At 44.6% G+C, this 14862-nt stretch overlaps 1 protein-coding gene across 1 annotated transcript in view; it reads right to left on the reverse strand.

Moving 5' to 3' along the window:
- Positions 1 to 14862, reverse strand: part of LOC122790519 (lysine-specific demethylase 3B-like) — a 1629922-nt gene that overhangs the window by 1034985 nt on the left and 580075 nt on the right. The window contains exon 6 of the mRNA XM_044058070.1: positions 2054 to 2184. Coding sequence (XP_043914005.1) covers positions 2054 to 2184 — 131 coding nt within the window. The remainder of the gene's footprint in view (positions 1 to 2053; positions 2185 to 14862) is intronic.

Raw genomic sequence — 14862 nt, forward strand, 5'->3', positions numbered from 1 at the left:
TCTTCCAGACTTTCTCACTTCATGCTAGTGTGTCTCATACTTGGGAACCAAAAAGTGCAGATTCGTCGACAGGCGCGTTGACGAAGGAAGATTTAAAGGGGGCTGCGAAATCACACAAACGCATCCAAGCATTACATCTCATAACAATGCCTGATGTGGTAGCTCGAGCTGCCCCCTTGGTGGCATGAGATATCAAACGCATCGATGAGTTCGAGATAGATTCAAGAGTAGCTAGCTGCGAGGCAACAGTGTCACGCACCTCATCAGGCAGTACCCCCACCAAAGAGGAAGACATTTCAGAGATTAGGTCTCTTTGGAGGTGAGTGAAGTGTGCCAGAGCGTTCAGCGACTGAATGGCAAAGGTCTGCTTCCCTAGTCTGTCCACGGCCCGAGACTCCCTGTTCGGAGAATGGACAGTGGAACTATCTTCTGCCAGTTCCCTCTTTTGGTGGCTGCTGCCACGACCATGGAATCAACCGTCAACTGCTTGGACCAGTTGGGCTGGTTTTCAGGGGTGGAAAGAATTTTGTCCAGCCTCCAAGAGACAAGTTCTACATTGTCCGGGGGCTTCCAGGCACACTGCGCGATCAGCTTAATAAGCTCATCTGCAGTTGGGGTCACCCAGGAAGTAGATAGCCGGACAAGGAAGGCCTGCAAGAACACTGATTCCTCAGAAGAAGGGTTAGAGGACTTCAGTCTCTTCGCTGCTTGAGGATTTCGAGAATGTCTTCAAATGAGATGTCTTCTGGGGGAGACCCTTCTCCCTCATCGCAATCGGTGTCCTCAGTGATAGATTCCTCAAGGGAACCAAGGTGCTTCCTCTTGCACAGTTTCTTCTGGGGTGGCTCCCCAATGGGCTCTTCTAAGAAGGACTCCAGAGAAAGGGTTCCCTTCAAAGGGAGGTTTTGCGGCTCCTGTGCCCAGGATCCCGAAGTAGGCGGTTGGGACAGCTGCATGGTAGAGAGGGGTTCTGGTGCGGATGTCATTGGTGCTGACTGCGAGCCTGCAGAGGCAAGAAACCTTTCCATCACCTGGAAAGCAGTCCCGCCCGAGGAGGGATGGGAGCCCGGAACCGAGAAGGACAAACTCAGAACCGGGGGCACACCCCACCGTGAGGAGCTCCGAGAGGACTGGAAGCTGTTGGAGCCGTGGACACAAATAGCACCAGCGAAAAAATAGGTGGCGGGCTAGGTATCACGGTGCTGACAGTCCAAACACTGCTCTGAGACTGCACCGGCTCTAACGGCACCGATGCAGCAAGGGTGGTCGGAGCAGACAGGGAGGACTCCGCAGTCGGAGCCGAGACAGTATGCAAAAGGGAGGACATTGGTACCGAGACCTCCGGGGCCTGGCTAGAGGCCGGAGGAGGATAAACAGGAGAACATACTGTAAAGGATTCCAAGCCAAAGGGGACAGAAGGTCTAGCTGGCGTGGGCAATCTCCTAACTGCCAGAAGCTTATCCACAACCCGCACTACATCTAGTTCAGAAAGACTCCTGGTGGATCTATAGGAGCCGATGATGAACGCGGCAAACGAGATCTGGAGAGACTATGAGAAGGGCATTATGGGTAGGTCTTAGCTGAGAGTTTTTGGCTGGTGCGTGCTTGGAAACGGCCATGTCGGTTCCAAGGACGGAACTGAAGTCCTAACAGTAAGGAATGAATAAAGATTTACAAAATCAGATTAATCTTTAGCTAGTTATTTAAGACTACTTCCATGTAACAGAACTGTATCAGACTATGCAAGAAGCAGCTGCTACTTACACAATCACTGACTGCCTATGTTTTCATACCACTCATTGACTGCATTAATAGAGATCAGAAAACCTGCTATGCTGATTGATGGGGCTCTGCTTCAGCAGGCAACTTCTAAATGATCAACACAGCAGACCTTTCAGATACTTTATCTTACTTGCATAAATCTCCTGATGCAGATGAATCAGTGTTGCACAGGCCAATACAAATGTAGATTAATCCTGCTATATTGGCTGCCATTTAACAAGCAGACCATCTTTTGTCCCACACTACACAAGATTCTGGAGTAAGTACTCACCATATGCATTATACATTTTTGGACCCAAGTCAGGTCGTACAAAGTAGTCAGGAAGGCGGGAGGCAAGATTCAGTTTTCCATCTCTTTTAGTGTACTCTGGTAAAGGAAGATTTTCCATCAAATCTTCAAACCTGAAAGAAAAATACACAAAACAAACAATAAGAAAATACTTTTTTTTGTTTAGCAATCAAGGTCTAACCATAACGTGCAAAGCTCTTTGGGGAGAAAATGACGAGAGAATATGAAAGCCAATTTACAGTCATCACCAATCCTATCATCTAAAATAATTACATGGGACAACAGAAGTGAAAAAAACCCTCAAAAGTATATTTTTACTACATTAGCTAACTGATTTGTCATCTCCACAAAACAGCACTCAACATCTTGAAGCAAACTCCCATGCTCGGAGGTGGATGTGTGCCAGTAATGATGGCTGTATTCAAATTGCACACATCAACCACACCAGCTAGTTTAATCCCTTGTCAGTGCATGGCAAATGCATGTAAATTAAGAAAAACTATCAACATCTGACATCCTCTACTCTCAACTGTAAAATTACCAAATTTACAAGATACCAATAACTACAGTTAGTTGAGAGAACTATCTATAGGGAGACAGGGGAAAGTGCATTTCTTACCCATTAAGAAAATCCTTCTTGTAGGTAAACTGATACAGCCAAAGGGGCCTCTCCTATATAATGTCAAGGAGACTCTTTGGGGCTGGATTGATCAATCATTAAATCCACCAGGTGGAAGAATTCAGAAGACCAAACTAAGAGGAACAAGATTAAAAGGTACTGAAGAACAAAGCTTAAGGGCTTGACTCTAAAGAGACAGCTAGAAAGGATACCTGGGAAAGGAGTGCCACAGTCCCTAAGTAGCAGCAATAAAGTTGCCCAACGGCAGCACAGTAAGCACAGGTGACAGCTATTGTTATTGAAGTTGATGAAACCATATCCCTGCCAGCAAGCAAAATGCCCAAAAATACATGAGTCGCACACTCCATGGGAGGTGATTAAAAACCCTCACACCACCTGTTTTTGAAGCCAAAACTCCACCTCAGAACTAGCTAATTCCATGATAACCCTGCAAGAGAAGCATTAGAATGGAAATCAGAAACATCTTCCCTGTATGCTTTCCCTGCCCTGAATGCCACAGGGAAACAGAAGAAGAAAAGTTTAAAAGGGACAAGCATCACCTCCTTCAAGACTAGAGAAGAGGAGGAATACGAGCTTGGCACTCTCTCTCCCACATGACCAAATAAATGAAAGTGCACACTAAGTAGAGGTGGACCACTGATAAAAAGAACTAAATACAGCTGAACTCGTGCCAGACGGCCAAAAACACCACAGTTGTTGAGCACTCTAGTCAAACCAAAAGTTCAGAAATCCCCACAGGAGATGATCTCTACAAGAGGCAACATGCAGGCCTCGTGAAGAACTTCTAACCACCACTCAGTACTGAATCTGAAAACTGTCCATCCATCCATGGCAAAAAGAAACACTTGCCCTGAAACCTTTAAATGGAGGAAACACCAAAGACAACAGACAGATAAAATACAAGGTATGAATTACTACCATGGAGACCAGCTCCAACTTGAAGCCAAGTGGCAGTTCTCCACCAGGTCCTAAATCCCCCTTGTCAGATCCTACCCAGAGACGGACAGGATCATACAAACCAGGGCCCATCTGGACAGAAGCCATAACTCCATTGCACATAAGGGGAGAGCCACACTGGCTGGGCCCAGATGGGAGATCCAAGCAATCAACATTTGACACTAACCAGACATCCAAGATGACTGCACACTGTTAGCTCTCCCAGGTGAAAACTGCAACTGTGAAAAAAAAGCTCATAAAAGAATCAAACTGGATAAAACTCAGTTACAAGCTAGTAATTACACTGCCTGGATGCAAGCAAAGAAGAAATGTAAAAAAAATACTGAAAAAATCAACTAAAAGAAGAAGACATTCTACCTAGGACATATATTGCAGCTACTTAGTAAAAAGCAGTTTACGACTTAGCTTTGGTACAGGAAACCGCTTTCAGTAATTTGAAGGGGAAAATAAAATCAGCTGCACATATAGGTGCTTAAAATAAGTGAAACATTGAAGGAGTATATACAGTCAAATAAAAGATTGAAAATATAGAAGCAGCTTTAACTAGCTGTTCAGATGAGCTGATAAAATTGCAAACATCAGGGGCTGAAATGAAAAGTCTAAGGTGACAGACTTTTCATAAGCAAGTTCCACAGTAGGATTTGTTAACTGAAATGGCACATCATGCATATAACTCAAAACCTGGCATGCGAAAGCATCCAAGACCTATATTAGTAAAGGTGCAACCATATCAGCAGAGAGAGATGATCCTGACAAAACTGTGACAGAAAAGAGAAGTATTAAAAATAGAAACTAAGAGTGTTTGTGGAAAACGATTTTTCAATGTATACCAGGCAGAAAAGCACGTTTCTCCCAGCAATCAGGAAAATGTTCCTGTGGAGAAGTAGGTGCGAGATTAAAACCAGTTTCCATTTTGGTGCTTGAATTAACCTATTCCATTTACTGTTAGACTGCCTCTGTCCATAGGTAGTGCAGGAGGCAGTCCTGGGATAAATTATCTATTACATCTCCATAGAGCCAAGTTGTGCTTGAATACAGATAGGGATGAGCTTTGTTTTATGTGGATGGGGAGTCTGTCCCACAGCAGTGGTATCCTCTGCGAGATATACTCGCCCTCCAAACCATTCTGATGATGTTGCATCCAGCCATTTTCTGAATATGTTTCCCCTGGAGAATCACAGACATTTTTGGATGCAGAACCAGCTAAAGAGGAAATAACGTTTATCCAATGAAGAGTGAGCCAACAATCAGAAGGGGACTATGTTCATCATTCTTCTGACAGCAAAGCCCACATGAAGACTTTGCCAGTGAAACCTTTTCCACTGCTCCAAAGGAAAATGGTTGAGCAGTAGAAAAAAACCTAAGAGTTGTCTACAGGAATCAGAGAACCTGGGATTTAATCCAGAGATTGGTGCTGGGTGACAGATGACCCAGTAAGTGAGAACCTGGCAAAATTTCAAGTCCCCATATACCCTGAGAACACTCCTGCCTATGCATAACTGTTCACAGAAATCCTGTACAAATATGTTAATAGCTGCACAGAGGCAGCTGTACCCAACAGGAAGTAGTACAGAACTAACTCAAAAAAAGAAGCCACCCTGGTGGAATCTAAAAAAACAACAGGCTGCTTAAGAGGAGGAAGAAAATCATGGCAAAAATTAGGAGGCGCAGCACCCAGCAGGATACAAGCACACTCAAACTAAACAAAACTCAGGGTACAAATAACATCTACTAAAGTCAAATCTGAGGTAGGTTTGGCCTCCCAAACCAAAGATAACCACAAAGCATTCTTTAGCTATGACCGCAACCTCAAAGGCAATACCCAATTGTGTGCAGAGCTCATTGTAAATGGAGCCACCTATAATGAGCCAGAAGACGTAGCAAACCTCCTGGCTGATAAATTCAGCTCCAACTTCACCCCTTTCTCCCCCTCAACTTTCCCTCAGGAAATATCAAATCTAACTCCCCCTATTACTAGGGAAAGTACAGTTTTGTACCTACCATAAATGTAGATGTCCGAGAGGAATGCATCTGCAGTCCTTACAAATGGGTTGTCCTGTCGTCAGGCAGCCCTTCGGTCGGCCGGATTCCAAAGTCTGGGTCTGGCTTCGGCTGGTGTCGCACTTCACCCGACGTCATTGCGGCAGTTATTCGGGTATAAATGCATCAGCCGACGCCATTTTCCTCAGTGTTTCTTGCCCCAGATGCCAGGTGCCCTCTTGGTAGGCTAAATTTGGATAAATGCCAAAGTTTCCAAATAGTAGAGAGCAAACACACAAAATAAACATGTATGTACATATATACAAACAAATACACCATAATAGATCCCCAAGCTAGCTGAAGATTGGTAAGTACCCTAGGAGTACCTCAGAGGGAAGGAGGGTGGGTAATCCTGACTGCAGATGCATTCCTCTCGGACATCTACATTTATGGTAGGTACAAAACTGTACTATGTCCTTCAAGGATGCATCTGCAGTCCTTACAAATGGGTAGAATACCATAGCTAAACTAGGGAGGAGGAAATGAGAATAGATTATGGTGTAGTCAGGATCCCTTGCAAAACAGCAGTGGCAAAGCCAGCACGGGATCTAGAGTATAGAGGTAAGTTATAATGCTTGGCAAATGTATGCACGGAGGTCCAAGTAGCAGCCTCTATAATGTCCTTGGTAGCCACTCCTCGTAAGACAGCTGTGGTAGTGGCTGTGGCCCTTGTGGAGTGAGGCCTGATGTTCTCTGGAGTTTTCTTTCCATGGTAGGAGTAACAAAATCTAATGCAATTTCCTATCCATTTGGAGATTGTCTGTTTAGAAATTGGTTTTCCTTCTTTTCCTGTTGCATAAGCTACCAGAAGCTGGTCAGTTTTTCTATTGTTTTTTGTCCTGTCCAGGTAGTAGCGTAATTGCCTGTGTACATCCAATGTATGTAAGAGCTTTTCTCCCCTGTTCTGTGGATTGGGGAAGAATGTAGGAAGGTGGATAGCCTGATTTAAAGAGACTCTGGATACCACCTTAGGCATAAATGTAGGATTTGTTCTCATGGACACTCTATCTTGATGGAAGATCAGGAAGGGTTGTACTGCCATTAATGCTTGTAGTTCAGAGACCCTTCTTGCTGAAGTTATTGCCAGCAGGAAGGCAGTCTTCCAGGATAGGTATTGCAAGTCTGCTGTAGCTGCTGGCTCGAAAGGAGGTAGAGTCAGTTTTTCTAGCACAAAGTTCAAGTCCCATGCTGGCAATGGAGGTTTCCTGGGAGGTTTTACATTTTTAATTCCCCTCAGAAACTGTCTGAGCAGAGGATGCGAAAAGACAGGAGGATCCAAGCTGTATTGTGCTGAAATAGCTGATGCATGTATCTTGATGGAGGAATAGGACAGGCCTGTGTGGTAGAGCTCCGCCAAGTACTCCAGGATGTTGGCTATGTTCACCAGTGTCACATCTTTCCCCCTTTGCAGCACTCCAGATGAGATATCTTTTCCATTTTGCTGCATAATTCTTTCTTGTTGAAGGTCTACGAGCCTCCAGGATTATGTCCTTAACCCTTTGGGATAAATTTGGGTTATCTTCTGTTATGTAATGTTCCAGGCAGTTAGCTGCAGAGTTTTTAGGTTTGGATGCAGAATGTTGTAGTTGTTCTGTGTCAGCAGTAATGGGATTAGGGGCAGTTTCCATATTTGTTCCCGGGACATGCTCCTCAGCAGTGGGTACCAATGTTGTCTTGGCCAGTCTGGGGCTATCAGAATGATCCTCGGACGTTCCTCTTTGATCTTGAGAAGCACCTTGTGCATCAAAGGAAGTGGTGGGAATGCGTATGCTGTCAGGCTTTTCCAACTGAAGGATAGGGAGTCCACCTTCCAAGCAAGTGGGTGGTAAGTCCTTGTGCAGAATTTCTTCAACTGGTGATTGTATGGGGATGCAAACAAGTCTATTTGTGGTAATCCCCATTCTCTTGTGATGGCTTTGAAGATGTCCGGATGCAGCATCCATTCGTGGGCATCTGTTGTAGTTCTGCTTAATATGTCTGCTAGAATGTTTTCCTTCCCTGGTACATAAATTGCCTGTAACTGAAGGTTGTAGCTCAGAGCCACATCCCATAGGTCTAGTGCCAGCCGGCATAGGGGGTATGAGTGCGTGCCTCCCTGTTTGTTGATGTACCACATAACTGTGGTGTTGTCTGTCCTTATCAACAGCTGGCCTTCGTGGAGAAGAGGTCTGAATGCCTGGATTGCCAATTTTACTGCCATCATTTCTTTTAGATTTATGTGCAGATGCAGTTGGTCTTGAGTCCATAGGCCTTGAATGCACTTGTCCATCATGTGTGCCACCCAACCGAGGTCTGAGGCATCTGTCGTGATAGTTTGTCTTGGTTGACTTTTGCAGAAGGGCAGTCCTGTGTTTGATTGACATGCCTGAGCCCACCATAAGAACTCTTGCTTCAGGCATGGGATCATTGGAATTTTGGTTTCCAGGCTGTGCTTGTGCTGAGACCACAAATTCTTTAGGTACCACTGTAGCTTTCTCATATGAAGCCTGGCATTAGGGACCAGAATTATGCAGGATGCCATGAAGCCTAGAGCTTGTAGCACTTTTCTTGCAGTTAGATGGCTCTGCTTTGTTAATGCCAAGAAATAGAGAGGAAGTTGCTCTTTCTTTTCTGCAGTTAGAAATGCCATTTGTTTTGATGTGTCCAGTTCTGCACCCAGAAAGGTTATTATTTGGGATGGAATCAGCCTTGACTTTTTTGCATTGACTGTGTATCCCAGGGCTTGTAGCAGGTAGATGACTCTTTGTAAGTCTTCTGTTAATTTGTTTTTGTTGTCCGCTTGTATCAGGCAGTCGTCCAGGTAGGGATAGACTTGAATTCCCTGAAGTCTGCAATGAGCGATTATTGATGCCAGGCATTTCGTGAACACTCTGGGCGCAGTAGATAAGCCAAAGGGCAATGCTGAGAATTGATAATGCTCTGATCCTGCAAGAAATCTGAGGTATCTTCTGCAAATTGGTCTTATGGGGACGTGCAGGTATGCCTCCTTGAGATCTAGAGTTACCAGCCAAGACTCCTTGCCCAGCATGGGAAGAAGCTGCTGTAGGGTCAGCATTTTGAATTTTGGAACAATGAGAAATGTGTTTAGAGCGGACAGATCTAGAATAGGCCTCCATTTGTTTTCTTTTCTTGGTACCAGGAAGAGCCTGGAGTAAAATCCCTTCCCTTGCTCCATAAATGGTACCTTTTCCACAGCACGCATTCTTAATAATTGAGATATTTGTTTTAGAGCTTCTGCCCTTTGAGAAGGTGGTAGGTTTGGCATTCCTCTCTTTCCTGGTAGTGTATGGAAATGGAACCTGTAACCTTTGTCTATAGTCTGCAAAATCCATTTTTCTCTTGTAATGCAGTGCCAGTTTCTTGAAAATAATGTTAGCTTTCCGCCTAAGGGTGCTTCTAGTTGTTCCCTGGTAGGCGGTGCCACCGCCAAGTCACTGTTATTGAGTTGTTGTAGTGGTGGTGGTGGCTGTATCCGTGCCTCGTTGGTTGTTACCCTGCCACTGGCGACCCCTGTAGGCACCCCTGGATTGGTTTCTGCCTCTAGAGCGCCTATTCCTGCCTCTTTGTGCCTTAGAGGAGTCCGGAAAGGACCAATTCTTGGAGGGCCAATTCCTGCTAAACCTTGGAGGTTGAACTTGTAAGAAATCTTTTACTGTTCGCACAGATTTTGCTTTCTCTTCCATCTTTTTCAGAACCTGCTGTGCGGGGGCACCAAATAAATTTACCTTGTCAATAGGTGAATCCAAAAGCTTAGATTTGACATGGTCTGGTAATGCCTGCTCTTTCAACCATGCATGCCTCCTGATAACTGTGCCAGTCATGGCTGATCTAAAGGAAGCCTCCAGTGCATCATAGCCACATTTTAAAGAATGGTTACTAACCTGCTGTATGTTATGTAACATTTCTTGAACATATTTTTTATCTAAAGATTCTTCAGAGGACAGCTTTTTAGTCAACTGGTCAAGCATAAACTCTTGATATTGAATCATATGGAATTGGCAGTTCAAAGCTCTAGCTGACAAAGTAGCAGAGGTGTAAACTTTTTTACCCCATCTCTCTAAGGACCTGGATTCCCTATCAGACGGGAGGGGGTTTTTAGAAGAAGTAGCTGTTACAGCTTTAGGGCCCTGGGAGATAGTCTCTGGATCTGCAAAAGGGGCCTTGTATAAGTGGTGATGAGTGTCCGGGACCCTGTAGTACCTATCTGGTTTAGCAGGAGCCGGAGGTAAAGTATCAGGAGTAGTGCAAGCATCATTAAATGCATCATCAACAACAGATAGAACTGGGGGAATAGCTAAAGGCCTATGCTGTGGTAAGTGTAGAAAGGTCCTAAGCCTTTTTCTAGAGTCTGAGAAATCTTGGCCCTGCCACTGAAATTGTTCCCTCATAGCATGCAAGGTTTCCCCAAAGGAAAATTCCTCAGGAGGAGAGGCTGAAGGGATGGACTCCTCAGCATCAGAGTCTTCGTAAGGAGAATAAGAAGCCTCAGGAGGGTCTGTATGTTCTGAATCATCAGAAGAATCATCTGTGGCTACTGGCTCAGGGGGCTCTGCTCTAGGCCTCTTTTCTGGAGGAGGGAGAGAGGCCCTGTCTGGATGAGGCTGGGATACACGAATTAAAGTGATGAGATCCTGTGCCAAAGAAAGCATATGGGAGCTGGTGCTGGGCCTGTGAGAGGGGGGCTTGGCAGGCACAAGTTTGGAAGTTTTGGCTGCTTTAGCCCTGGCAAAGGCCTTAATAGACATAGCTGGAGGAGGCCTAGCAGCTCCACGTGCAGAGGTAGAAATATCTAGTGGAATGGTGTCTGATAAATCCTGTGAGATCGCAACAGAAGGCTGGATTTCAGAAGCCGTTTCTACCAGTGTAGAAGAGGCCTCGGTAGAAGGCAAGTTATCGGCTGAAGAAAGAACCGCTTGCTCGGTTTCGGCCGAAACCGAGACACTCGTGGATTGCTTAACCGCGGTTTCAGCCGAAACCGCGGACCGCGAGTGTCGGTCCTTTTCTTTGCGCTTTTTGGTTATTTGCGTAGTCGGAGGATCTGACGGCATAATGTATGCAAAATCGGAGCCGAAAATCTGTTCAGCAAAGTCCGAGCGACGTCTAAGCGTCCGTCGGTTAAAAGAAGCACAGGCTAGACAAGCTCCTACGTCGTGGTCTGGGCCTAAACAATGTATGCAATAGGAGTGGAAACCTTTATGAGGTATTTGTTTCCCACAAGATAAACAGTTATTAACTTTCTCTGACATCGGCTGAGGCAAGAAAGAGTCCCCAACGGGGTACTTAGCTTTATAGAAGTCTTCGAAGTAGTATTCGGTAGTAGTAATCTCTGGATCTGACCGACCGGCACTTGCGAACAGCTTCTGCTTCGGGCGCCACGCTGCAAGAAAGACTGAGGAAAATGGCGTCGGCTGATGCCTTTATACCCGAATAACTGCCGCAATGACATCGGGTGAAGTGCGACACCAGCCTAAGCCAGACCCAGACTTGGGGCTGCCTGACGACAGGACAACCCATTTTGTAAGGACTGCAGATGCATCCTTGAAGGACATCAGGTCCTTAATGCTCTCTAAGACCAAGAACACTGCATCAATAGCCCCAGACAATATCCCAGGATGCCTTCTAAATAGCATAAAACATGACCTATCAGGGCCTCTGGAATTGCAATTTAACTGTGGCCTCCAACCAGGTTTCATGCCTCATGAATGGAGAAAGTCAACAGTCATCCCTCTGTACAAAGATGGGCCATCTACAGACCCTAGAAACTACAGACTCATAAGTCTACTAGTCTTATATGTAACATCATGGAAAGAATGATCAAAGAAATGATCAGCAGAGATATAGTAAACCTCCAGACACTGGACCCAACTCAGTTTTGTTTCATCAAGGGCACATCATGCCTACCTAATCTGGTGGACTTCTTTGAGAAGGTCCCCAAAGAAATAAATGAGGGCAAAATTGTTCACACTGCCTACATTGACCTGGCCAAGGCATATGACACAATACCCCACTCGGGCATTGTTGACAAACTCAAGAGGTTAGATACAAACCCGTACATCACCCAGTGGATAGCCAATTGGCTCACAGACAGGACTCAGGAAGTTAGAATAGGGGAGTCCACCTCTACAAAGAGGCCAGTCACAAGTGAAGTCCCTCGCTCCTTTTGGTATTTACTTCTTGGACATCAAGGCCAATATCAGTGGTCTCTGGTTGACTAAATTTGCACATGATTGCAAACTAGGAGCAGTAACTGAATCTCACACTGACAAATGTTCTCCAGGAGGGGCTGGCACAGAAACAACTGGTGTCAGAGCCATGGACTAAAACTAAATGCCAAGAAATGCATAATAGTATCCTTGGGGAAGTCATCCATCCCTGGTAACTATCATATTGACAACACACCCCTTAGAGTTGACCCAGTAGTCAGGGATTTAGAGACACATGTAGATGACAGTCTAGCCTTTGACCATCATGCGTCTACACTGGTGAGGAAATCATTCTATACTGCACAACTTATAAACAAAGGAATGGCATCCAAGTCCAAGGAAGTCATTGTTCCACTGCATTCGGCATTCATAAGACCTATCATTGAGTACAATGTCCACTTTGGTAAGTAACTAACCAGGCTTGTCCACAACTGGAACGTCCACAGAGGTTCCTCAATAAAAGAACACATGGCGTAAGTAAAATGTCTCATGCAGACAGCCTCAAGGCACTATCCCTGTATTATGTCTCCTACAGGCATTTGAGGGGAGATCTATGCCTGGCATTCAGGGCATTGTCAGATCCCCACTCTGATGGACCTCCTGCATATCCACAAAACAAATAGTACCAGAATTACCTATTCTAAAGGTTTAAACCTTTCCTGTGATATAGATAGGTCTTGCTGGAGAGAGAGGTATATGTCCCAGAGACTACCACGTCTATGGAACAGGCTTCCCCATCTTCCTCCCTAACCCAATTCTAGTGCAACTTGGACAATTGGATGGGAAACTGGAAATTCATCCCTGGTTTGGCACCTATGTCTCTAATGGACACAGGTGCCCTGTAAATGGTTTATCTCCCAAATCCCTTCTTACATTTATCAAGGGTATCAGAACTTGTCAGAGATTTGAAATGCATGGCTAGGCTTAAAAAGGCCCTTCTGGTCGTTAGTCTAGTAAACACCTATGAGCAACATTGTGAAATTAGAGAACAAAAGGGCAACTATAAAGCAGCAATCCCATTAAATACATGATATGATCAGACATGTGAAATGTGGCTTTGCAAAAAGTAGTGGCAGACAAAACTGGAATTCTGTTAAATTGATTGGCAAACTGTAAATATGTTTACCCCACTTTATGTCATTAATGTTTGGAAGGATGCTGAAGGGAATGAGGAAGTAAATGCAAGTAAATTATTTTTTTTTCTTAATATTTGTATAAAAATGCTATGACAAAAATTACATGTTGTATTGCAAAGTCTATCTGTACAGGGTGCAATCATGGATATTTTAAATGTGAGGTGGGGTGAGTTAACAGTGACTGCTGCATATGTTAAAGATATTAAAGTAAGAACATTTTTCTTAGTTGTAATGTATACAGGCTTTTCACTACAAAGCAACAAAGTTATTGTGATCTTTGGCTGCTGCAGTGGGGGGTGTAGAAGTGTGCTGGTCACATTATATGTAGAATTAATAATTTCCCCTAGTTTTACATGCGTGGCTATACAGATTAATGTCCTTTGCTAAATAAAAACTTGACTACAGCTTAAACAAATAGGTTTGGAAAATCAGACAAAATTAAGAAGGGCATGGAAATTGTAGTTTTCTTGTACTTGCCAAGTCATTACCTATTTTTCCATTAGCAAATGCTCTCAGCAGGAGGCCAAAAAATCAGGCAGCAACTGCTGCCCTTTGGGAGGTGCACAAGTACTTCGGCACCTGAGCAACCTCTCAATCAAGTATTATAATAGCTGCAGCATGGAGCAAGCCGGCTCCTACTGCTACTGCAGCAAGCTTAGGCTGCATTCCTCCATACAGGATGGGCAAGTAGATGGCCACTCACTCCTATCCTCTCCCTCCCGGCCCATTTAGCACCTCTTCCACTACTCCTATGTATGAAATTGATAATATATGGATACCTTGAAGACCCACTAAGTCATAGGTTTCTCATGGTGTTTATTATGTGGTGTACTCTTCAGAAACAATGAACGGACTGAAAGCAATAACTGTACTAACAGCTTATGCCTACAAGAATTATTACTCTAGTACGAAAAACCCATCAACACACACACAATTCACATGTACTGCCTAGCACTTCTTTCAAGTCTTTCCATGAGTTTAGTAATCATGGTATGCAGACAAAAAACCTGGACTTGGTGAATATCACCTGGCACTTCAGTAGCATGCCACGGTGATGCAGTGGTAGCATTGTTGCCTCACAGCAAGAGGTTCTCCTGTTTGATTCTCAGCTGGAGAGTGGGGAATGCCTTTTGTGTGGAGTCTGCATGTCCTCCCCATGGTTGGGTGGGCGTTCGAAAGACATGGGTAAATGGGCGTGCCTTCGTTGAAGGTTGAATGTCGAGCTGGCACCTCGGCGTTCGTCAAAATCTACTGCCAATCATTAGCGGACCTGTGTTCCACTGTGGCGACCCCTAACCAGGAAAAGCCGAAAGACAACAACTTCAATAGCAGAGGACTGTTCTAATAACAAAACTAATACGAAATACATGATTATAAATACAAACAACAGAGCATACAATTTATATTAATACAACCAAAGCTAAACACGGTCTCAGAAGGAAAAGGAACATTTTGGAAAAATGCAATGAAAGGAAAGTACAGTTTTGTACCTACCATAAATGTAGATGTCCGATAGGCATGCATCTGCAGTCCTTACAAATGGGTTGTCCTGTCGTCAGGCAGCCCTTCGGTCGGCCGGATTCCAAAGTCTGGGTCTGGCCTCGGCTGGTGTCGCACTTCACCCGACGTCATAGCTGCAGTTCTTCGGGTATAAAGGCATCAGCCGACGCCATTTTCCTCAGTGTTTCTTGCCCCAGATGCCAGGTGCCCTCTAGGAAGGCTAAATTTGGATAAATGCAAATGGTTCCAAATAGTAGAGAGCAAACAAAAAATAAGCATGTATGTACATATATACAAACAAATACACCATAATAG

Source organism: Protopterus annectens, chromosome 16.part0 (assembly GCF_019279795.1).
Source record: "Protopterus annectens isolate FY-2018-M chromosome 16.part0, PAN1.0, whole genome shotgun sequence".
Taxonomy (NCBI): domain Eukaryota; kingdom Metazoa; phylum Chordata; order Ceratodontiformes; family Protopteridae; genus Protopterus; species Protopterus annectens.